The sequence below is a fragment of the Electrophorus electricus genome, chromosome 18, assembly GCF_013358815.1.
Source record: "Electrophorus electricus isolate fEleEle1 chromosome 18, fEleEle1.pri, whole genome shotgun sequence".
Lineage (NCBI taxonomy): Eukaryota > Metazoa > Chordata > Actinopteri > Gymnotiformes > Gymnotidae > Electrophorus > Electrophorus electricus.
This window is the reverse complement of record NC_049552.1, coordinates 6,302,726-6,327,676: the sequence shown is the minus strand read 5'-3', so window position 1 is coordinate 6,327,676 and position 24,951 is coordinate 6,302,726. Positions and strand designations below refer to the sequence as shown.

The window sequence follows — 24,951 nt, the reverse complement described above, 5'->3', positions numbered from 1 at the left end:
ATCGGAATGCATAGCAAGTGCTTCCATCTATTGGCGACACAGAGAAGTGCCTGCATAAACAATTCATGAAGTGCGCTGTCCTTGAACTGCAAATGGTGATAAAATATAGCTACTAAGACTTCCCGAACTTTAATTAGTAACTGAGATTCAAGTCAGATGAGTGTTGCTTTCATTCTGTAACTCCAGGTCCCACGTGTGCTGCTGTAAAAGCTTTTAGAAGGAAACTGGACTATGGATCAGGCAAAACTGTTTATAAGGAAAAAAGATATCTTGGCCTGAACTGGAGTAGTGACGAAACAAGCTTTACAGGAATTTTAATCTGTGTGGCTGTTGATACCAACAGCAAGGAATGTCATTGTATGCATAAGTCTACTATAAAGTAGTATAAAGTATATATACTTTGCAAAAAATTTGATTGTTGTTTAAATTAAACACAAACAAGAAATTGGTCTGAAATTTGAATGGTTTATTTTGAAAAAGGTAACTTGAAACAAACTTTATCTTCCTACAAAAACATATGTTGAAAGATATCTTCACAAGAGCATAAAAGCTTGTGTATATGTGTGCTTCTGCTTACCATCACCCTTGTGTATATAAAAATGACAATTTACAGTAAGAATTAATTTTCCATTTACCTTATTTGAACTCTCAGTCACACTGTGTAAGGACTTGAAATAGTATTCTTTGTCAAATGTGAAGTTCTTAGGAGGAGAGTACCCATGGCAGCATGTTCTTGTTGGAGGATTCTGTAGCAGCACAGTAACTGAGTTATGACATTCACAGACTCAAATAAGCTATGATGAATGTGTTTGCAAGAATCACTGAAGCCAGAGGTACCTTCAGCCTAGGTGATCATCTAACCTTCCAGTTAATAACAAATATCCCAAATACACATCAGGACTCTGGGTATACATGCAAAGGCTAACATGTTATGTTTCAAACGCATTCCTCAGCCCTGACAGTCATGTGATCGAAGCACACATCCATGCGTTCATGTTCTTCCACTGTGGTTTGCTCTATATTAGGGAAATCTGTAAATTCTGTGTGAAGGATGTTTTTAAAAGTGTTAACATAAAGCTGTTTAGTTTTGTATAAACTGAGGCACACCTATCCTTAAAAATCTTACTGTTCAAATGGAAAGAGTTTTACTTTTAAATCCACATCACTGCTTGAGGCAAAATGAAATAAACTGAAATTATGTTGTGATCAAAATGACCTTTCCCCTAAAGGTACTAAAGCCATTTCTGAACTCTGAAAGCAGATAATTATAAGCACCAAGTCTGCTCAGACTATGTTGAATCTTTCTTGGTTTCAAAGTGCTTCAATGATCCACAGTGAGGTCCATTTATTCTGTTTGAGAAAGGCTCTTTCATGAAAATTTATAAAAATAAAATATATTGTCCAAGGTTATTTCATTTTCTCCCATAAATCAATCACAGTAGTTTCTGGGCTAATGTGAGTTTCATGGTAGAGCTGTTTAGTAACGGGTCCACAGTCAGTAGTATTCACCAAATACAACTCTCAAGCTGTTTAGTTCAGCTCCTATATAATCTTAGTGAATGATGGCATGAAGCATCCAACCCTGGAATGTCTTTGTAACCGAATCTCTCTCCCCTCCCTCCCTCCCTCTCCATTAGGAAAGTATGCAGTTCTTGTCTTTGTCCTTCCCACTGAGGCTGTGTGTCCTTCTCCTCTTCCTCAGGCTGCCTCTTCTCATCTTCTCCTCTGCCTCTGGCCCCTTTGTGTCCTGTGGACTTTCTCCACTCATAAGCTGTGGAGGCAGGGGGATGCGTTGGCCGAGAAAGAAGCCTTCCTCCTCTGAGTCAGAGGAGGATGAGCAGGTGGAGCAGGAGTCTTCATGCCTGTAGTGGGTGGAGTGAAGGGTAAGATGAGCTTTGCTGTCCCCATCAGGGGTGCTGGTGGGTAGACGGGTGCCTTGCTGACACCCCCCTCCCCTCCATTCCAGCACATCCAGGCAAGGCCTGTCGCTCCTGGAGCGGCGGAATCGCTTCTCCATGCCCCGGTGGAAGGGGGACTCTGGAGTCACTCTGTTATGATTAGGAAGGCTTGGCGACCTCCGTTGGAAGTTTCGTTGGTATGATCCATCTAAGAAGGGAAGACCCATAAGAAACAAGCTACATAATGTACAAGAAAAACAACAAAAATAATAAAACAATCAACAAACAAGCTCAATATTAAAAACTACATATAAAAACTTTATATTTCTGTTTACAATAACTGGCAGACAGTATTATGAATACTAATCAAACAGTTAAAGGTTTAATTGAAATAATACAGATTTCATGGACTCTCTTTTAATGATCAATATTTTATCATTTATGAGTATACCTAACAGGTCGATCTGAGGCCGTATTCCAGCTCGATATCGTAGTCGGCGTCCCAGTGCTCCAACGTCTTCCTCTTCCTCCTCTTCCTCCTCTTCCTGCTCTCCCCTATCCTCCTCTCGTCTCTTCCCCTCTTCATCCACCTCTTCCTCATCATCAAAAATCTCCTCCATCGAGTAGCTGCAGCTGATTGGCTCTCTGAAGCTGACCCTGGTCGTGCTACTACGTGCCATTGGGGGGTCATGCGGAGAGGGTGGGGGCTCAGGTTCAGATGTGTCAGGGGGCACAACTGGCAAATCATCAGGGCCAATGAAAATTGGAGGTGGAGGTGGTGGAAAAGAGTCGGTGTGGTTTAGGAAGTCAAACATTGTTGAAGGAGATGGCTGTGAGGGAACCCCTAAGAAAACAGAGAAGAGAATTAGAAAAGCAGAGTTCAAAGGCAATATTACCAATAGGAATCTAGTAGGAACCAACAAATGAGACACCATGACTTTCTAACATGTTTGCTGTAGCGACAGGTTTGGGATATTTGAATAATAATCATTTTAGCTGAAACTTAAATGTAAATATGCACATTTAAATGCTGTTAGGCTCATATGCACATTACCTGTGGGTTCATATATGCAGAACCACTTACTGCATTTCCAGCACCTTTTCTTGAGTCTTTTAATTTGCCTAAAGAACTTACCCACACTGCTGTTCTCCCTCAGGGTCTCACTGTCATTTGCTGTTGAGGTGCCTCTGGAGGTGCAGCTTGGTGGGAAGGGCCCAAATTCAGCATAGCCATTTAACTCCACCATGTACTCCACTCTGCTGTGCCCTGATAATCTGCCAGCATTTGATTGGTCTCTGGTTGACAATGGCCCCCTGCCGTTAGCTAAGGAAGCGAGCTGGGAGGGAGACTCAGAGCTCTGAAGGCATTTGTGTCTATAAGGTAGAGGTGGAGGGCTGCCATTTTCAAAATGGGGGAGGGTAGTGTGCACACCTTATAAACAAAAGGAAGGCAGAAGAAACATTTTACATTTACCTGACACTTTTATGCAAAGCAGCTTACAATTATGACAGAGTACAACTTGAGCAATTGAGTGTTAAGGGCTTTGCTCAGGGGCCCAACAGTGGTAAATTGGCAGTGGTGGGGCCAGCAAACTTCTGATTACAATTCCAGTACCTTAACCACTGAGCTACCACTGCCCATTTTAAGTTTTCATTACTAATATATAGTTCTATCCATGTAAAATCAGAAAAATAAAATCTCAGTAGCCTGTAACTTTCTGGAAACAAAATATAGATCACTGGTGATAAATAATACAGGTTTTGTCATACCTCTGCTTTCCGATGAAGGAGTTAAAGTTTCAGCAGCTGCAGTTGTTGGACTAATGCCCTCCAGTGGCTGTAGAGGTGAACTGTGTTGTTGTGGTTGTGTGGGTTTGTGTGAGGCTGGTTTGCTCTGCAGTGCTGAGTCACAGGAGTCAGAGTTATTGGGGTCTTCCCCCAGTGAGCAGGAGCGCGAACAAAAAATTAGCCCTCCACGGGGCAGGAAGGGTCGGCCCAGCAGGTGGAGCCGACAGTGGGCGCAACAAAAACATGCCTCGGATGCATGCCAGTGTTGACCCTCATATGTCATTTGCCCCTGGTCTATACCTACACGAGAGAACACGTATGTATGAGCCGTTAGGATAGGGTACATGAGGTCTGATTATATTCTCCTGTCCACCGGATTTTGCAAAGGGCAGACATATTTCCATTTATGTAATTGAGGAATTCCATTTATGTAATATGGTTGGCCATACCGATGTGCTCTCCGCAGGTGTCGCAGTACTCTGCGTAGAGTGACTCATAGCAGCTGCAGCAGTATGGCCGGCTCTCCCGCATGATGTAGCGCTGTCCTCCGAGTGCCGCCTCACACTCGAAGCAGCAGAAGTGGCGCATGTGCCAGTGTCGGCCCTCCGCCTCCGTGCACTCATCCGCTAGGATGATCTGACCACAGAGAGACGGGGGTGGGGAAAAGGTCTGGAGTTTCAGGATCGCTCGCATTTTTAGAATTCAGTATACTAAGATTTCAGTGTTTACTCTGCTCCCAGCTCACCTGACTCATCTCCTTAGCTAATTAACAAGCAATGTTATTAATGTTAAAATAGGTGTGGTAGAGAAAATAAAGCTTAAATACATGGCATACTTTAGAAGCATGCCTGGGAAACACCTCACTGAGTGTAAGAAATTGGTTAGGTGTGCTGGGCAGGGGAAGCACGGAACTCTGCAGTGCTGTGACCTTTCAGAACTGAGAATGAAAGGCAGTCGCTGTACTGTGTATATAGCAGAAACTCTGCTAATAAAATCATCACTGTAAATGTGTTTATATTGCGAAGCGAAGACTTTTTTGCTGACCTCGTCACAGGCCTGGCAGCGGGGTTTGATGCGCTCGGCATGGTGCCGACCGCAGTATACGTGACCGTCCTGGTAGAAGTAGATGAGATCCACCAGCAGCTCGGCACAGGTGGCACACTGGAAGCACTGAGGGTGCCAGCAGGAGCCATGGCCTGCTCGTGACGCAAACACAGCAATGTCCCCACCGCAGATCTGTCTTCCACACTGAGAGAGAGGGAGAGAGAGATGGAGGAGACGAGACAAACAGCAATAGATGAAAATCAGGCTTACTTTAAGTAAACAACTTGTTTTATGGAATGTACAGTGGTTCTCTCAGTTGCCTACTGGTTAAGAGATCCACTTGAGGGATGATCCAAATTACATTCATTATGTTCACATGGCCATTTAAGTCAATAATCACATTGACATCTTAACCAAATCTAGAACCAGGGCTTGTGGTGCTTAAAATCAAGTGTTATTACATGAATACAAGTGTTACTCTGGATAAAAGCCACATCTTTACACTACCAATCCTTTTGCAATCATGTTTGCAAACAGCCGAAGAAGAAGAAGGGTGAATCACACCTGAGCAATAAAGCACGCTGCCTGAATGCAGTCTGCACCCTCCTGCTGTTAGGCACTGCTGAAAAGGGTTTTTTGCAAAGAGGGAATTTAACCCCAAATGACTTCTGTTATACCACAGTGTCACACCCATCACCGTAAAATGGATCCCTGCAAATGCATCTACTTTCAGTGACTTCCTATTCTAAACGAAGCCTTTCATGTTACCTATGTAAATTCTTCACAATCCACTGTTCCAACTTGTTCAGTTTAAGATTAAAACCAACCTATCTGTTTTTAACTTTAATGAAGTCAGTAAGCAACTTTTTATGGTGCACAAAAAAAAAAAACCCAAGCAAGATTCCTGCACTCTTATGGGGTTTACGCTGTTCCATCTGGTGCTGCAGCAGGCATTGCCGCATGGGGCCATAAATTAAGTCTAGATGAAGCACGGCGTCCCTCCCAGCTACCGACACACCCTCTCAGCAAGCATTCGTCAGCCGTAGAATGTACATGTCACCGCGACGTGGCACAAACGCTTCCAGCTCAGTAGCTAGGGGGAGCAGGGACGCACATGCATGGTGCTCCACTCTGGCTGGCACAACCCCGATTGGGTCTGTCAGCTGGGGACGAAGGGCTTTGAAGTCACGTGGTTAAGGACAGGCATTGTGTTCAGAATTTGAGTTTGCACACTTTCAGGCTTTATTTCCTAATCAGCTCAGCAGGCAGCGGAGGGCAGATGTCAGCACCTGTTGGCAGATGGCTCCCGTCATGGTGACGGGGAAGAGGCGGACGATGCCACGGCCCAGGTTCTCTCTCTTCCTCTGCTGACTGAACAGTCTCAGTTCCTTCTTTTCCTCTTCATCCAGAGTGTTACAGTACTGGGGCTGCACACACACACACACACACACACACACACACACACACACACACACACACACACACACACACACACACACACACACATTCTTTAATGTGGGGTGCAGGCGTGGGGCCTATAGTCTAGTCTTGGGTGGCCAACCACTGCAGTTTACGACTTTCTCTCATACAGCTACGCAAAGGTTTGATAATGTGAAAGTGGAGTGGTCTTAAGTAAAACATTAATCTTTGAGTTCACTTGTCCTCAAGGACTTGAGCTGATCAAATGGTGCTGAAGTTCAACCTTAACAACCCTGATGAATATTCAGAGACTCCTGATCATCATTGGCTGGATCAAATGTGTGCTAAGTTATGGGCAGGCCTACTCTGCAAGAGAGTAGATGTCTAGGAGCATTCCTGGATCCTGATGTAAGCAGTCAGGACAGACTCACAGGGAGTAAGCTTAAGTCTGTATGTGCAGCTTTTTAAGGGTATAGGTTTTAAAACTGAATAGGGAGGCCTCTTACCTCACTATCATGGGCTGGGAGCTGGTGAAGAAGTTGCTTTATGCGATATCTCTCTCCTGGGCTGTTCACATAAGGTACTTTATCCTCTGGCATACAGCTGAAGTACTGATACACCTATAGATGCAAAGACGTATTTGGAGTTATACAGTATACATAGCAACAAACGTGCACACACACACACCCTGACATTAATAATGAAGTGATATGAATGTGTGCGAGTATGTAACATGAGTGCTCTGTCTCTGGGCGCACAGACGTGCTCCGTGCAGAGAAATATGAGCTCCCAGCACAACACACAATACACAATACATGCTCTCTGGCTGAGCTCCTACTGCTCTTACTACAGCACGCTAGCAAACAGAGAACACAGCATTTCTTGAAAGTATACAGTAAACTGGTCAGGTCGTAGGCATATGTGAATTAAATGGATCCAAATAGTTTTATAAAGAGAACTTGAAATGATAAAACAGTACATAACACTTAGTACTCTTAACCCAAGTAGCAGGATTTATTAGAATATGGTGTGCAGGGCCATGGGCATGGCTATCTCGGAGAATCTGCTGACCTGTTCAGGTTTGAGCCCAGGTGGGACCCAGGCATACTCCTCTGAAGCACAGCCGGAGTCATCATCCGAGATGGAGTGCCTCTGGAAGTCGGACACCAGCTTCATCATCATCTTCTCCAGCTGACCGGGCACTGAGCGCACTGCATGCTCCTCACGCACACACTTACAGTGCACACAGATCTTCCTGTGAAGGGGGTAAAGGAGGTGGGTATTCATAAGGACCTGGCAACACAGGGCACTGCTCACACAACTGCTCTGTGTGCAATGAGGGATTTCCTCTAGAGCAAGAAAAATTAGGATTTGTAGAAACATAGCAACTTAATTGTATTGTAATTGTACAGAAGGATCCAGAAGTCTTAAATCCAGTACCAAGAACCAAAGTATTTCTTTTGAAGTTTTTCAGCATTCAGAAGAACAACCGAGTCTTAAACAAATGAGAATAATTTTCAATAGAATTTCATTGCAGAGTAAAGCACTACTTGTAGCAATGACACATGATGGACTGCACTAACTTGAAGAATATCAAGTATTACATTAAGACATTAATAAGAGTTAACAGTGTTATCTGTTACCTGGAGCACTGGCATTTAAAGATAAATCATCTCAACAATGAAAGACAAACAAAAAAAAAAGGTCTCAGGTGTAAATAATGTATTCTTGAATAAATCAACTGAGTAGAGTATTGCCGTAGCATTTTAGAAATGACAAAGAAATACTTCTTGATCACAGGATTAGCCTTTTGGACCATACTGTTTGGTCACTAAAAATGTCCTGGGTGGGACTTTTCTGGCAAATATCAACCCAAGGATAATCTTCAACCTTAACAAATATGAAAAATGTATTATAATAATATGGAAAACAGTGGTTAGATTAAAAACTAACAAACAAACAAACAAAACCCACTAAAACAAAAATATATAATAGGTCTTTAATTTGTTGACACCACAAATGTAGCTGAGTCTGCGCAGACAAGGGTCCTGTCAAAACATGTCAAGCTAGACTCAGGGAAAACAGGGATGTTGTCTGACATGACTCTAAACAATACATAGAGAGAGGTATGTCCTTAAATACAAGGAGGTATGTCCTTATACACATAGAGGTATTTCATTAAATACCATTCTAGCAGAGAATCTCACAAGTATTGTGATATGATAAAGTCATACTGGTGACCACAACTCAAACTGGTAAGAAAACTGGTAACAGAGGAAAAACAAAATTAATTAAGTTCCATCTGGGACACTGGCTGGTCTCCCACTACAGACGGTCATATATACATGTAGATGTCTGCTTTGGCCCCCAAGTCTCCTCCACAACAGTGAGACTGTGATTACGGTAACTCTGCCTTACAGTGCAAACACAGCAGCCAGCTAGGAAGCTGTTATTTGCAAATGCATGTGGCATGCACATGTTAGTTGTTGCAGGTACCTGTTCCACATGCATGCCTTCATTCAGCAGCAGCCTGCTCTATGTGGTGGAGATGAGACGTCAGGGTTTAGGCACACAGCATTCCTTTAACACTATCTGACTCAGTCGTGACTGCTAAAAACAGTCATTACCACCACCAGGTACACAGGCACATGTACAAACGTGGTGCATGTGATTCATAAGCTCAATTCCATGTTTGATAGCATTTGGTCATCATGGAAATCCCTAACTAAACTACAGAGGAACTCTCCCCTTACACACAAAAACATTCCTCTTGACCATACACACACTGAGCTGCAAATCATTTCCAGAATCAGGTTGCCAGATTGCTAGGAGAAAACATTACTGTGATTCACTCCTTCATTGCCCTGACTCCGACCCAGTGCACTTCAGAGAAGCTTAGAAGCCCTCTTTTGTTCTGTAAATGCTGTGGCACACTGGCTCCTCATTGTGTCATGGTTTAAGGGATCAGGTGGAAGGATTAGTGGAAGTACCCTGCCACCACCACAGCGACTCACCCTGACTCCGCCCCCATTCAGTCAGGAAATGAGGTCACTGTTGCCAATCTGAGCCTTCCTTTCGGAGTTAAGAGGGGGAAAAAAGAAAGCTTTTTGTGTTTGCATGTTTTTCTTTTCTTTGTGTCTTAATGTGTGTGTGTGTGTGTGTGTGTGTGTGTGTGTGTGTGTGTGTGTGTGTGAGAGAGAGAGAGAGATCTTGCACTGGAGACCCTGTTTTGAGTACTGATTTGAGCATTCCAGATCAATAATATGTGATTAATATGTAAATATATATATGAATATGAATCTCCTTACTATAAAGGCAGGAAATGAGCAGTGTCTTATGTTTCAGTATCTCTTTATTTTCATTTTATAGCAGATATTTACTGCAGAAAACAGTAATGGATTGAATGAGAGAAGATCAGCATTAAGTGAGCATAAATAATTTAGAGCTATTGCTAACAATAAACCTTTGTGCAACACATAAAAACAAAGGAAGGTGATCTACATGATGTAATTATACTGTTTCCAAATGACATCATTGTGTGCTACTTAATTGTGATTATGTGTGCATTAGTAAGTCATCAATTTCATGTTACATTGATTTGACCTAAAATGAAATGTCCTTAAATCGAGATGTTATCTTAGATTATGACATAAAAGTGTGTGTTGTGAAGCAATGTCTGGGGCCTCCTGTCTACAAAAGGGCAAAAGCAGCTATTCTTTGACTTCTCAATCTTCCCCTCCTCTCCTTCACACCACAAACTGCTTTTTCCAATTTGTTCTCTCTCTTCATTCACTTACTCTCATTCCCACAACCTGATCTTAATACAGCATCCATAACCTTTTCATTGTTTACATACCATTTCTACACACAAACACACAACCACCCACCTACTCACACACCCACCCAACCCCCCCCCCCCCACACACACACACACGCACGTAGTACACAGCACTTAATGCTATTTAAGACGTAATTCTATTTAATGACTGGATTTTCACTCATGACTAAAGAGAAGACAAATCTTCTCAATGTCAGAGTGTTTTCCAAGCCTACAAATGACTTGAATGTTATTTCATTACTGCTCTCTCTCTCCCTCCCCCATCACCCTCTCTTTCCCCCACTTTGTTCTGCATTCAAAATACCCTTTTAGTCAGAATATTAACAAGATCCTTACATCAAGCAGAATTGCCAAAAACCTGTCAGACAATCTGGCAGCACCATGTCAATGACTAGAATAATAAGCACTAAGTAAAGGATTAATGTAGCCTAATCAGGGAGTAGTACAGCAAACACTTTCACTCTGTATTTTTAGAGGGTGAGGAGACCAGATTTTACCTTTGACCACATTTTGGGACTCATTTAACTTCCATTTTAATCATATATGCACATATGCCCACACATCCACACTCTGATGAGGGCATGCTGACTTAAATATCATACAATATAAATATGTTTGGTCAAATGATGTGGCAGCATTCAGCAATTTCTCCATTAACAGCTGCTGACTTTAAATACACACCCACCTACATACATAATGCAGCGAACTGATTATAAACTGTTGACACTCATTATCAGTGCAAGTACTGACCCATAAAATTCACTATCTTGAATGACATTTTTGATTTGTCTCTTGGATTTTAGCTGCATGTCATCCAAAATCCTTACTGCTCTGTCAATCAATCTAGTTCAAGCCATGATAACAACTTCCTACCTATTTGCATGGACACACACACACACACACACACACACACACACACACACACACACACACACACACAAACACACACACACACATTTGACACACTGACACATTTAGAATGAACTTAAGACGGATCACATCTGGACAATAACTGACACATTGAATTCCCAGAACAATTTTTCTAACAGCTCTCATTGACGAATAAAATGCAGTATTTAAATGTGCAGAACGTTATAAAAATTATCAGTGGTGTGAACATATATGCATTATGTGCCTGAGAAAACTGGTTTAAAAAACTGCATTCCATGTTTTGTGTTTATATTGACCTCCTGTCAGTCACTTTATGAGACACTCCTCAATGCCCCATTACTCCACCCCCTTGACTATGAAAACATGGCAGTCTGGTAAATGCCCTGCATCTCCATGTGCTTCCAAAAACAAAATTCACAACAAAAAAAGTAAGTAATCACTGGAAGATCTTTTCCAAAATGGAAAGAATTAGTGCATGCAAAGAGGATGAAGATAGACGCAGAATTAGCAACATTCCTCAGATACAGGTAGGTTGGGTGGAACTACTTGAGTGACAGACTTCATCACAATTCTCACAGCAGTAAACCGTTATGATCTGTTCATAGGTTTAGAATTTCACTATCAGTAGTGGGCAACATATATGGGTAAAATGCTAACACCATCATGCCTCATGGGAGTTTGATGCTTACTCTGGCCAAACGCCACCGTTATATCACTACTAAGAAGAATTTGTAACTTGGACACTTGGGCAACATTTTTAGCCAATAAGTCTCTCTGAAATAAATTTATGTAATGGTATGTCATCACAATTTTCCACGAAGAATAAATCAAATCTTTGCCAGGGAAGAGCAGCACTGCAGTCCTCTCCTAATGCTTAGCATTTATCTAGCCTTCTGTATACAAACACACCCACCCTAAGATAGTAGCTGCCATGTAGTTCACTTTTGCCAACAAGTTGTTAAATAATAAAGTATTATTAATAAACAACCTACCTCAGCCCTTTAAAATGAAGTCATGACAACTTTTGTAATGCTAGAAAACTGTAACTGAACTGTGCTGGCCACTGTAGATCTTAAAGCATGCTTTGTGTTCACGAGCAGGAATAGAAGGCAGAAAAAAATTTGTTTCATTGTTTTTTGTTTGCCTATTTAAGTAGAGGTGCTTTCTTGAATCTTGACTAATGCACCTTTAAAATACAAACAAATGCCTCAATTCCAGCAGGATCAGTAACAGGACTAATAGTGACCACAACAGCAAAAATACATTGAACTCATTTGTAACAACCAATGTTTATTATCATCAGACAGACGCACATCACAGTATCTATGTTTCTCACCAAAATCATACATTGGTTAGATCTGTCTGGCTGAAATGAAAGCTGTCCATCTCCAGTTCTATCCCCATTCAGAACATATGCTCTGTGTATCACCTTACTGTAATATAATTGTAAGAATATTCAGAAGCAGAATATTCTGGTCATCTTGAGAACCAATAAATATAAAGGATGATTATAACTAGGAATATTACTGGGTTATGTTTAGTTATTTTTATTTATTTATTTATTTTCAACATATAAATACATGAATGACAGAATGGAAGCCATGCCGTGTGTAGATGGAAAGGTATTATATCTTGTTTACAAATACAATCTACAACAAAGTCAATTATGTGGTGGAAGGCTAAAATGAGGTTGAAAACATTTCATATTTCATAAGGGGAAGATCATGGAATTTGAAACTTTCAGCAATGCCAAATAAGAGTCAGACAAGACCCAGCTTAGCTCTGCAACATCCCTGCACTTAAACTACACTGACATACCATATTTACCATAAACATCTTTTTACTTAACACCACATTACATGACACAAATCAGGTGAACCACCTTCATACTCATCACTACCAACACAACTCTCTCTTATGATATCCATTCACACACACACACACACACACACACACACACACACACACTCCCATCATTACGCACTTATTCCCGTTATTATTGTTGCTATTAAAACGGCCATTGATGCCACTGTATTACCTCAGATCAATATTTAGGCCAGTCCATAAGTCCTTTCAGATATCCTTACGTTTCCAAAATGCCATTGCAGGCTGGACTTTGAAGACATCCCATGTCTGAAAATGTTCAGCCTGTGATAACTTTAACCAGCTAGCCCTTCGCCATAAAGGAGAGAGGTCGGGGCACGGCTCAGGCGACGCAGAAGCTCTCTTGTGCTTGCCATTTGGTTCTTTGACTTCTGTTTGTCCCCTCAGGCCTCTGGAGTGAGCACTGTGGGCCCAGACAATAGGTGAGCTCCCTCAGCTGGAGCAGACATGGCCCCTCCCCCTCGCAGCCTCTGGTTCCCTTTCTCTATCATCTCCCTTTTCCCCTCTCCCTTGCTCATACCATGTTTCAGATTTCAGTGGCACTCTTTCACCACTCTCCAATATGGATGGCTGGTTAGGCTGGAGGGAGGGAGGGAGGGAGGGAGGGAGATGAGGGCTATAAGATGGGACACTCGAGAGGAGCTATAGCCACGTAGAATATGAGACAGTGGGCCCGTCAGATAAGTGTGGAGTCATGTAACATGTTTTAAGATGATTAGCTAAGGACAGCTAGACACCTTAAGATTCTCTAACATCAAGGGAGGGCAATCACGGCGCTCTGGGAACATTTAAATAATTTCACACCTTATACAGCTACTTGAAAGGATCTGTTAAAAATCAAACATAAGATGACACCTTGACAGCAAACATGTCAATCAACCAAACACCATTTGTCAGTAAGGATGGGGAAGAAAGGCAGTGTCGTTCTGTTGATCTCTCCACGCATGTCAGTCTAATCCCTCCCTTGCTAACCCTTTTCATTAACCACCCTTTTACCTTTTCTGCTAATTCAGGGTTCAGATTAACCCAAAGGCTAACTTGCTGCCTCCTTTAATAATGTTCTGCATCCAATAAGGGATTATAAGGGATCAAACAGCACCACTTTGTATCTTAATCTAGGTAATTCCAGAGGAGCAGACATCCCACCTCTCCCGGAAGTTCCAGGAGTATCCCGCATTTCTCCCTGATGCCCGCAAATTATACTTTTTTTTTTTTTTTGGAGTGAGTGCAAGTAAGAGAAACATACACACACACATACACACACACACACACACACACACACACAGTGTAACTCAATTAAAGGACCGTTGCTAGGTAGGCCGCATTAGCAGCAGTGATCCACAGAGGACCCTTACTCTGCAGCTGGCACCAAATGATACAATCCATCATGGTCTCACACTGTGGTGTCATATTTAATTCACGTGTCTGATAGGCTGAGGGAAGTTTGTGGCGTAGAGAATGAGCGACAGCTGGGGTAGTTACTGACAGAGTTTAAACATTTCTGTGCTCACTAAACAATCAGGAGCAAAACAGAACTATTGCTGCTGTATAACAAGTTAAATCTAGTTTATGATAAACTTAATATTGCACAACCAGCTAGCTAATTAAAACTAGCTAGCTAGCTACTAAACTTTATAGCTATTCTATACTAGCATAACATTCATGATTTTATATTTAATAAGTTACTTTGCTCATAACATCTATTCACAACCATTGGTGGGAACCTACATTTAAAAAAGAGCCCTCGATGCCTGGCTCTGCTCAACACAAAGGCTTTGGGGGGGGGGGGGGGGGGGGGGGGGGGTGTTTGGAGGAGAAGGTCTGCTATCTCCCTGAAATGAGTTTTTGCAGGGTGGGATGTCTGTAAGAGTAACACGAACTATGCTAAAACGCCACCCTTTATCTGTGTGATTAACTACCATTAGAGGAGAGTGGTGGGGGTTGTGTGCAAGTTCTGCATTGTGGACAGCAGGATGTGCAGCAAAGCTCGCAGCAGCAGCATTTCAGCATTTGAGTAATTGTCCGTCGTTCTGCAACTAATTTTGTGTCGTAGCGATGTGTCTTACTTGGATTTGCTAGTATAACTTTAATAAAAAGCTCTTAGAACCCAGACAACCTTCTTTATGCCATACACTGACTCTGTCTGTGGCTGGAAGAGGAAGTCACAAGATGGATGGGTCCTTTGACACCTCAAGCGCTTTGCTCAGTGAGCAGTAAGAGCAGATTCAATATGGGATCCTTAATTGGGCCACACGCATGATAACCTCCATCTATCATAGTCAATTCATCCTCAAAATACTCTGACAAAATAGTTCAAGCCTGACTTCTATAAAAAAACAAAGTTGAAGACAAAAGGAAAAAAAACAAAACAAAAAAAAACACAAGCCTGATTGTTTTGCAAGCCCGCTACTTTGATATAAAATTTTCAGAATAACATGACTGCCACTATCAGTACACTTTTAAGACTAAGCAAATCACAGTTAGTTAGTAAAAAGAAATTTAGATTTGATATGGCAAGTAGAGTTAATCAAGGCAGACTAGTGAAAGCATTTATGTAACCCTACACCAGCTCCAATATGGTCACTGCAGCACAAGGCCAAATTATGTTGAGCATTAACACTCTTTTTAGGTTAGTTCACAACTGACCTATGCTGTAGTGCTTATGCGGTAGGCTATGTGTCTACTTCACTCTCTAAGGACTGATATGTCCCCTGTAGAGTCCAGTTTTAGTTTTGTTTTTTCTCTCTCTCATTCTCTGTACATGTGTTGTTACCCACCCACAGTGTGTGTCTGTGTGTATGTAAAAGTGTATTTGGGTGGTTACCCAACCACTTTTTCATCTGTGAATAGGGCTTAATGTGAGTCATGAATAGCACATAATGTATGAAAGGAATAGTGTGAAAATTGGCCAAAATGACCCAGAACAGGGAGAGGGAAATAGGGAAGCAGAAAGGCAGCACAGAGGTGGGAGAGAAACAGATATGCCAAGCAACACAGATATATATATATATATATATATATATATATATATATATATATATATATATATATATATATATATATATATATATATATATATATATATGAGAGAGAGAGAGAGAGAGAGAGAGAGAGAGAGAGAGAGAGAGAGAAAGAAAGAGAGGCTGAGTATGGGGAGGCTGATGGTTCAATTTCTGTAGGCTTGGCGGCAGCAGCAGAAGTTGAAAAATCTAATCTTATTAGTGTGACGGCCTTGACCGGGCCACAGAATAAGGGGCCAGACGAAAGGACATGGGGAGCCACAAAGCACAAAAAAAGAGAAACGACGAAGGGAACGAGGAAAAAGAGAACTATAAGGTCTAGGCTGTGAAAAGATGGCTGTTGGAAGATTTTTACTTAGTTCTGATCATTTTCCAAGTTATAAATATGCGGCGCCTTGGCTTTATGTAAGAATGCATTTTGTCATTAATGAGAAAAACCTTTTATTATTATTTTAGTTTGTCTTTGAGTGCACTGCAGACTGGTCAGAGGAGGTTACCAGGCAGAGCACTAAAGGTGGTTAAGGTGAGCTCATCTATACTGAACTCAGAAATGCCGCCTAAACACTTCAGTCACTAATCAATTGCTATATATCTACTACAGTAGCTGTATAACTGTTGGTCCATGATCTGTGCTTAAGTTCTGTAAAGCTATATTTAGATTTTAGGATTCTAGGTTTTGTTTTCTATGGAGGCTTCCTGTTTCAAATCCCAATTATGCATCAAACCTAAAATAAAAAGATAAAACATGAAAAAAAGAAACATGAATTAAATGAAAATTAAATGATAACATTTCATTAAAATATTTTTACAAATAACATCAGTGAATACAAGTTTGACATGCTGGTCTCTAGTCTATTTTTGCCTTTAGTTTGAACTGTTTCCAAAGGCTGCTTAGATGGTACAGAGTATTTTTGTTATGGTATTATACTGGTAAAAGATTTAGAGAGATGCTGGAGTATGGAAAGTGGAGAGTGGAATTCCCCATGGGTCTTGCTGCATCTTTTTTCAGATGAGTGCCTGGTTACTTGTTATGTCACTGGTTGTTGGAGCTTCTGACATCCACATATTTCCTTCTGTCAGCCATACAACTGGGTTTGTGTGTGCATTCACTTGTTTATATCTGTAATGTCCACCCACCTGACTCTACCAACTCCCCATCCAATCTCTTAACTAGACCAACTTTGACTGAAAACTATTATCTGGGCACTTTTCCTTCAAAGCCAGTGCCTATTTACATATGTTATCATGTATGTCAACAAGCAAAATACAATATGTGAGTGTGCTTGTGTACACATATCACTCTACATGTTTTTTCACTGCTACCCTTGGCCAGGCTCAGTTGGTTTTTCCTTCAGTGAAAAATCAAACAAACAGTCATTACACATTCAGGAACAAGGACTTGTTTTGTCCTACCTCCATCCATGCATGCAGAAGCCTGGACACTGCTCTCCACATCGCATGCAGGGCTGCCCTCTGTCCGGATCCTCCTCCTGACACAGTGAGAGTGAGAGTGTGTGTATGTGTGTGAGTATGTTTCACACACAGACAAAAAGAGAGGAAGAGATAGTATTGTAAATAAGTCATACATGTTAAAATAAATTTGAGGTGAAGGAGTCATTGTGTTGAGAGTGCAGTATATGAGCCTACACAGGCCAAGTCCAATTTGTATTTGGTATTTGCTTAACTGGATTTGTGTATTTAAGCAGGTTATCAACATTAGTTGCAGTAAGGGCACATCAGTGTGTTCACACTGAAAAATACCTGCTTGGATGTAACTTTTTTGTAGCTATTCAGTTGTTTGTTTTTGGTGTCAGATTTTCTTAACTGTCTAGACATTAAGGAACATATAAAATATATAAGAAACAATGCATATCTTAATCAATTCCATGTATGAACTGATTTCGGCTTTCTCAAGTAAAACTTTAACATGAACAAATATATTGTCACATTTCCTCAGCTTTCATAATAGAAGACAGGAAATACTGCAGATTTGTTTCATTTGACACATTTATTTGGGTTCAGACATATGCCATTTTGAGTGTCTGATGGGTTTGGGGCCACAGATGTGTTATGTCAGCATTGTTTATTAAACAGAGGATTAGTTCCGAAGTGCAGCATGAGTGTTTGTTTGTTTGTGTGTGTGTCTGTCTGTCTGTCCGTCTGTGTGAGATAGAGGCAGATGAAGGGAGACAGAGAGAACCTAAGAGGACAGGACCTCTTGATGATCCACTCTAGTGCACAGACCACTGACTCCCACAGTTGTAAAATGCCCTCTACATCCTAACACGTAACACTCATCAGAATATAACAATGATATTTGTCAGCTCTCACAGGGAGAATAATGCTGACAAAACACAGTAAGGGAAAAAGAAAAATCCAAGAATTGTATTTGACAAAGGGGAAATAGAATAGTCAGAGGCACTGTAACAGTGTTGGGGTACCACATAGCACATAGGGTTGTGGTGTCAGTTTGACAGTATATTATATAATTCCAATAACACCATGAGCATGTGTGTCTATGACAGGACTCATTTTACTGACCATAGAGTAATGAAATAAATAATGTAGATACAGTATGTTTTTGTGTACTGAAACTATTATAGAGACACGAGGAAGGAAATGGCCACAAAAGAGGCTACACACCCTTCCTGTCACTCTGTCTCTGTCTCCCCTCATTTTCCACTTTCATGCTGATTTTTCCCCTAAAACTCTTATGCCATAATTGCCACACCTCTGTTTTGTTTTATGTGAACATTCCTTTGATTCAAAATCACTGACAGCAATTGATCAGCCCTGTCTGCCCCTACTGTGGACAAAGAAATCCCACAGAGGTGCTCCGCACTTCAGCCATATGAACATCGAACCCCAGAAGCACCAGTAACTCTATCACCAATCTGAGTATGTGTAATCACGATATTGTAAGTGTTTCTGTAGGTCTGTGACTAATGGAAGGACATGTTGTTATACATTTTTTATAAGGTCATAACTATGGAAGCAGGAATGTCTGCTAGTCTTAAATGCACATACAAGTAAAATATTTTGGGATTTTATTTTATTTTTTGGTATTAGGTAATTGATCATTTTAACTTAATTTATCTAAAGAATTTGGCTCCCTTTCATTTAGCTGAAAGCCTAATTACTCCTAATTATGCCACACAAGCTCTCCTGTATGTTTCTACTAGGGAGCCAAAAGACCATAAAACAAGGCACTAGTTCTCCCACATGCTAGCTTCGCCCTCCATCTGAGCGAGTTTCACATCCTTCACATGCCAAATCACAGGTGTTTTTGCGTGAAAGCATGGTGACAGTACCAATAAACCTAAAATGCAGACCTGCCTCTCTTTCACAACTAACCATGGGGGAGGGGGGACTACATTAAAGTGCAAGGTTTAGTTTTCAAGAGCAACCTTGCAGATGTCTAAACAATGGTTGTGTGCCTCAGTCAACTGCTTGGTTCCTGCACGTAAACTGTAGGGGGGACACCCTTAGCTGGAGGCTGCCCTTTGTGGCACCACTGGCCAATTGTTCACCATGTTGTCTTAGGACAGAATCCACTTCATGTGCCATTATAGTAGCTCACTAGAATTCACGTTGTATTCTTCTAGAACTGCAAAAGGCGCACATTACACAATACAAATCTTAGGTATTTAATTTGGAAGTGTTATTCAAAACATTTTAGGAAATAAAATGGATTTGCTTTGGGATATAGGGATATGGCAATGTTTTTCTGTCTTCTGTCTTTGGGATATAGGGATATGGTAACGTTTTTCTGTCTTCTGTCTTTGGGATAAAGGGGTATGGTAATGTTTTTCTGTCTTCTGTCTTTGGGATATAGGGATATGGCAATTTTTTTCTGTCTTCTGTTTTTGGGATAGGGATATGGCAATGTTTTTCTGTCTTCTGTCTTTGCATACAAACTGTTACTGCATAGTAATTGTTGATAAAGTCTGTATGGATTGGGACTGGTCTCATTTTGGACATACATGTATGGCACAGCATATAAATAAGACATTCCCAATACCTAACATGCACTAAACCATTAAAACAAGTGAAATACATGATGACACTGAGACTCGATGTGTAATTTTAAATATGTACAATATATAATAATTACTCAAGCTGCAAAAAGTAAGTGAGAGTAAACATCACAGAAAAGGCAATAATACTTCTAGAGCGTGTGTAAGAGAAAGATACTATTATAAATAAATCATGCACGAGAGGTAAGTGACTGAGAGGGAGAGAGAGAGAGAGAGAGAGAGAGAGAAACACAAGCATGAGCATAGGCCCCTTGACACCAGGAGTGAGAGATCTATGGAAACACGTGTGCTAAAACAAACACTGCTCCTAGGATCAGTGCACTTTGCCACTTCACTCAACCCAAACGGGCACAGTGATTTACTTATGAAGGGGGGGAAAAAAAAAGGGGGGGGGGGGGGGGGGCTGGAAGAGGATTGTTTTCAGCTCCTTTCATTTTGCTGCAAGTCTAATTACTCCAGCTTGCCGAAAGGCAATATAGGAGAGAGACAGAAAGGCAATTTTTTTTTCTACATTTTTACATCTGCTTGTAAAAGTTACTGTTAAATTCTGCGACAATTTTACATCTTGTTTAAATGTTGGCATCAAACATTATTCTTCGATTATTGTTTAGAACATTTTAAAAGTATTGAGGAACACCATGAATGAATGAGGGGCTACATGTTAAAGGGCTGAAGGTTACCACTTCAAATCCCACAAGTTTAGATACCAGAACTTGCAACTTTGAGATCCACACATCAAAAAACAGGAATACACACACACACACACACTGCAGCTATTAAATGTATTTTGTCCATGAATTTTGATTCTATAATTCTGTAAACTATTTGGTCAAAACTTTGGCACTTATGACCATATTTTGGAATCACAGAAATGGTATAAGTGGTGGTAACTGTTTTTCTTCAGTTTCTAAAAATGAAAACCTTTGCTTTATAAGACCTTTATTTTTTCATGAGTTACAGTATATAATTCATTACCCAGTACCCAGTCTCACTGAGCCTATATATGGATGTATGTTTGTCCATTCCTGCTTCAAGTGCTGCCTTAAAAAGAGCATACTTCAGGACTCAGTCTTATTTATGTCAGTGCTGGGATAAGAAAAGAGCAGAGCACAAGGTTGCACAAGCATAATTTACAGCCTGGCAGAGTTGTGAACTGTGTGACTCAATGATATTCCATGACAGCAATAAACTTGCCCAAACCAAACCTAAATATCTGCAAAGTGCTAACACATAAACCCTGCAGGAAATGGGTGAGATAAAATATAGCATGTTGGTTCTGCATCAAGCTTTAGTGCTGTCTGATTTGTTGTGGTGGGGTTTTGCTGATGGGTTTATGATGAAGCATTGTAAACTACCTTGTCAGCAGACAGATGTTTTCAGCTGACCTGGATATCTACTCTTCTCTGAGAAACCTATCAATGTGCCAACAACAAAACAGCAAAGTTACTTTTCAGAGTAACCTCAAATGTTTAAAAATGCTGAGAGAAATGAAAAATGACAATTCTCTATTAAAATAATATGTTAGTAGAGAGGAGCGAAGGAGTTAGCATGTGCAAGGTTTTTGTGGGTTCTTCCTCTATAAAGGAAGATGGCCTCTCACTGTGAGACAGGATGTGTCAGAGGTTTCTTTCTGTCCCAAACCCTTGGGAAATATCTCCTTAATTGTTTCTCTCACTGGAGAACTATGAGACCAAAAGCTCAGTGTGACATGTATTTCAACTGTGCAACAGTAGATTAGAGCAAAACCTTAAGTAGCGCTACCACTTTTATGAAATACACAAATGTAACATCAGGTCTATAACAAATATTGTTCCAGAAATCAGTGATTATTAATGTAAACATAGTTATATACTAGCTAAAGGTCAAAAGGTCACTGGCCTGCAGTTGCTCTTCCTGTGCAACATGCTAGCTGAAGAGAGAGACCCAACTTACATCAATAAAACCAAAAAGACATCTTTACAAATGTGACCTATGCCATATTGTTAATCAAAAGAAGACAAAACAATATATGTATTCATCAGAATACAAATATGTTGTACTCTTGGTGTGTCATGACATTCTGAGTTCATTTTAATCTGTTATTTTATCTGACAGTGATTTCCAGGTCCAGAAGACTTACTGAAGAGAGAGCATTTTCACCAAGAAGGGAAAGCAAACAAATGACAGACAAAACAACACTAATGGCTCACACCACTTCAACAGCTAAATATATAAATAAATACATACAGGATTTCTTCTGCATTCTGTAGTTTTTCTATACATTTTTGCATGTAACAGATATAGAACCTCAGTTTTCAGATAAGTTTTCCTTTCTCCTTAATGTGCTACACACTTGATCTTAAATGTAATGATTTGCATAAAGAGGAGAGGAATTCATTTTACATCTCATCTAAAGGTCATTATACGGTATTCTATTGTTGTTTAAAAGATTTAAAAATTATTAAGGAATACCATGAACAAATCAGGGGCTGAAAAGCATGTTAAAGTGCTGAATGGTAACACTTTAGATGTCTTCAGATTTTATTTATTTATTTTTTGTCTACTACATCAATAAAACTGAGCATGGTGACTTTCTATGTAACCTAATTATAAAAGCATCCTGACTAAAGCTTACTAATAAAATTATGTTTTTTGGTCCAGGTAAAATGTTTCAGCTAATCCTGTCCCATAACTTAAAAATAATCAAATAATAATAATAAAACAACAATAAACATGTACCAATACCCTGACCACTGACAGGGTTCCTGTCTGTTGACCATGACCATCCATCACTCACCTGCTACCATGTGTCGCTCATACTACCACGTAATACTAGTTTTTGAAAATAACATTTTAATGAAATACTCTACATACTGTACCATAAAGAGTTGTTTCATTAAAATGATTTGGGTCAGAAATTGTAAAGAAAAATAACCCCAACAGCTACAGTAGAAAACTGAAAATTTGCACATGGAACCTCAACATGGTTTGCCCAGCCTCCAAACGTTCCTCGTGTCATATGTACAAAGTGGACCGTTTTAGAAACATATTTCGTACATAGGCTATTAGGCTTGTACTTCATTTTTTAAATCTTAAAATAAGGTATTTATTATTTTCACCTGTACAGGCATCCCATGTTAAATGTATTTTAACCAACAAGGCATTGATTCTAACCACTGGGTGAAAATAATAAGGCTAACTCACTGAAACTCACTGACACTAAGCATAAACCTGCTCAGGTAGACGTCTCTTGGCCCCTCCTCCAGTAAGGCTTACAGTGCTCACATAAAATAACCATTAATTGGCTACCCATGTTTCCTTAGAGGATGAAATGTTAATGCTTATTCTGCGGTAACACAGTTAATAAATTCAAAATCACACGACCGACTAAAACTTGGTAATGCTTCATTCTGCACTGAACTTTCGAAATAGTTCCACAGGGAACCGCTTCCCAGGTAAACTTAACGACGGAAACAAAAGTAGCTATTTGCCAGCATAGCATTTGGACCATTACCTAATAAACGTGGAATTAAAGTTACATTTACAAAGAATATTCGTTGTCGCGGATTTTCCAACAAACAAACGTTAATAGCCGCGCTACCAGGACAGAAGTGAAGGACTTACTGGACGATTCGAGCGTCGCTTTTTGGATCCGCGCGTGAACATGTCGGTTGAAGAACGATCGGTTTGATGCGTCCAAATACTCCGCGCGACCTTAAACAAGTCCTTTCACGTGACTGTTGAATTCCCCCCCCCCCCCCCCCCCCCCGTTGTTTCCTGATGCTGTCGTTTAAAATTAAACTTGAGCTAACCCATCGGATTTTGGTGACATGTTATTTTGAGCTCCGTGTATGCGACTCGTTAAGAAGTTGTCCTGAGTGAATGACGTGTGAAGAAGTAATCTGGCTACACCTCCGTGCCTGTCCCCCAGTTTGAACGGAACCGGAGCTCCTAAGCGTGACCACCCCTCTGTTCGTTAGCACCAGTGGCTACCCGATGTGTTTTCACCACACTGGTTTAAAGAAGGTCAGTCGCCAAATGGTTCTGACATAAAACAGACCAAGGGCACTTAAAACATGTTCATAAATCTCTGTATTTGAAAGAGGGCGATCTGGAGAGAGAATGGTCATTGCAAAGACCATTTGCCCCAGTGAAATGTGCTTTTTTGCAGGGTCGATTTAGCCAAATATGTCCGACTTTTTGGTTTTAGGTTACCTGTGGCGCTGGTATAATGGATTAATGTAGTTTAGGAGGAAATTCAAACCCGATAGTAAAATACAATAGCATGTTTGATGAGTTTTAGCTGGCAGTTTGCAGTTCTAACAGTATCTATTTAGTGAAAGCTTTTGGAAAAACAAATGCGTTCTACGATATTCGACGAGTAAGAATTTTCTGATGTTTTGTTTTATATTGTATTTTATATTGTGTTCTTTGAAATGTTTCTTATAGCCTGCGTATTTGTGGCTGTTGAGGCTTTGTTGCAGGTGACGCTGCAGAGTTTTAGGTGTGCTGTGCACTGCACTTTTTAAAAATTATCTTCTACACCTATTCATTTTTTTTGCTATGATGTCATAAGCATAGGTCCACAAGGCCAATGTTTAGAAGCACCGAGAAAGAATAGCGAGGCCATGAGTTGTTTTAAACCTCTCTCAGGTTACCATTAGATGCTGCCACCGTGTGGCTCAATGGAACGTCTTAGTTCAATGTCAACATCGGAGCACCTCTGTAGTGCAGCAAAGTGATGATCATTGGAACATTTTCTCAAACTTAGTTTGGGTCATGTTGATTTCCTCACAGTGACATAACTCTTGAATGAATGTTTTTGAAACAGCAAAATCAAAAATCATTTTATTTTGTCACGGAATGGAAGGAGTTTTTTTGTTTGTTTTTAAAGACATTAGCAACGTTAAGATATCGCTCAGCGTAAATTTGCTTTACACGTTTGCATTTTGCATATTTTTCGCGTTGCATCTTCGATAAAATGATCCTTTGAAAAATCATGCTGTTTAAAACCACGAAACCAAAAAAGCAAAAATCAGTAAATCAGTGGCTGCTCAGCCAGGACATATATTTTACTTTAGATGTATTTATAATATTTACTAAAGTACAAGCCTTGTGTTGCCGCGTGTATATTTCAGACTTGCTTAAAATAA

General features: G+C 40.5%; 1 protein-coding gene across 1 annotated transcript; it reads right to left on the bottom strand.

Moving 5' to 3' along the window:
* Positions 1-445: 445 nt before the first annotated feature.
* Positions 446-23,530, bottom strand: prickle3 (prickle homolog 3). The gene is made up of 11 exons (XM_027012198.2): positions 23,423-23,530; positions 17,196-17,272; positions 7,221-7,404; positions 6,656-6,769; positions 6,020-6,157; positions 4,731-4,934; positions 4,136-4,322; positions 3,669-3,986; positions 3,034-3,330; positions 2,350-2,742; positions 446-2,106 (listed from the first exon to the last, which is right to left on the bottom strand). Exons 1-11 carry the CDS (start codon positions 23,462-23,464, stop codon positions 1,634-1,636), a joined length of 2,427 nt encoding a protein of 808 aa, XP_026867999.2. The 5' UTR covers positions 23,465-23,530; the 3' UTR covers positions 446-1,633.
* Positions 23,531-24,951: the final 1,421 nt, after the last annotated feature.

What these genes read in the sequence shown, in the direction of transcription:
- prickle3 (XM_027012198.2), bottom strand. Translation starts at nt 23,464, where the DNA reads ATGTTCACGCGCGGATCCAAAAAGCGACGCTCGAATCGTCCA. An exon ending in CTGGGCTCAAACCTGAACAG is followed by an intron (nt 6,770 to 7,220) that starts GTCAGCAGATTC and finishes TTGCATCTATAG; the next exon opens with GTGTATCAGTACTTCAGCTG. An exon ending in TCCTTCATCGGAAAGCAGAG is followed by an intron (nt 3,331 to 3,668) that starts GTATGACAAAAC and finishes TTTGTTTATAAG; the next exon opens with GTGTGCACACTACCCTCCCC.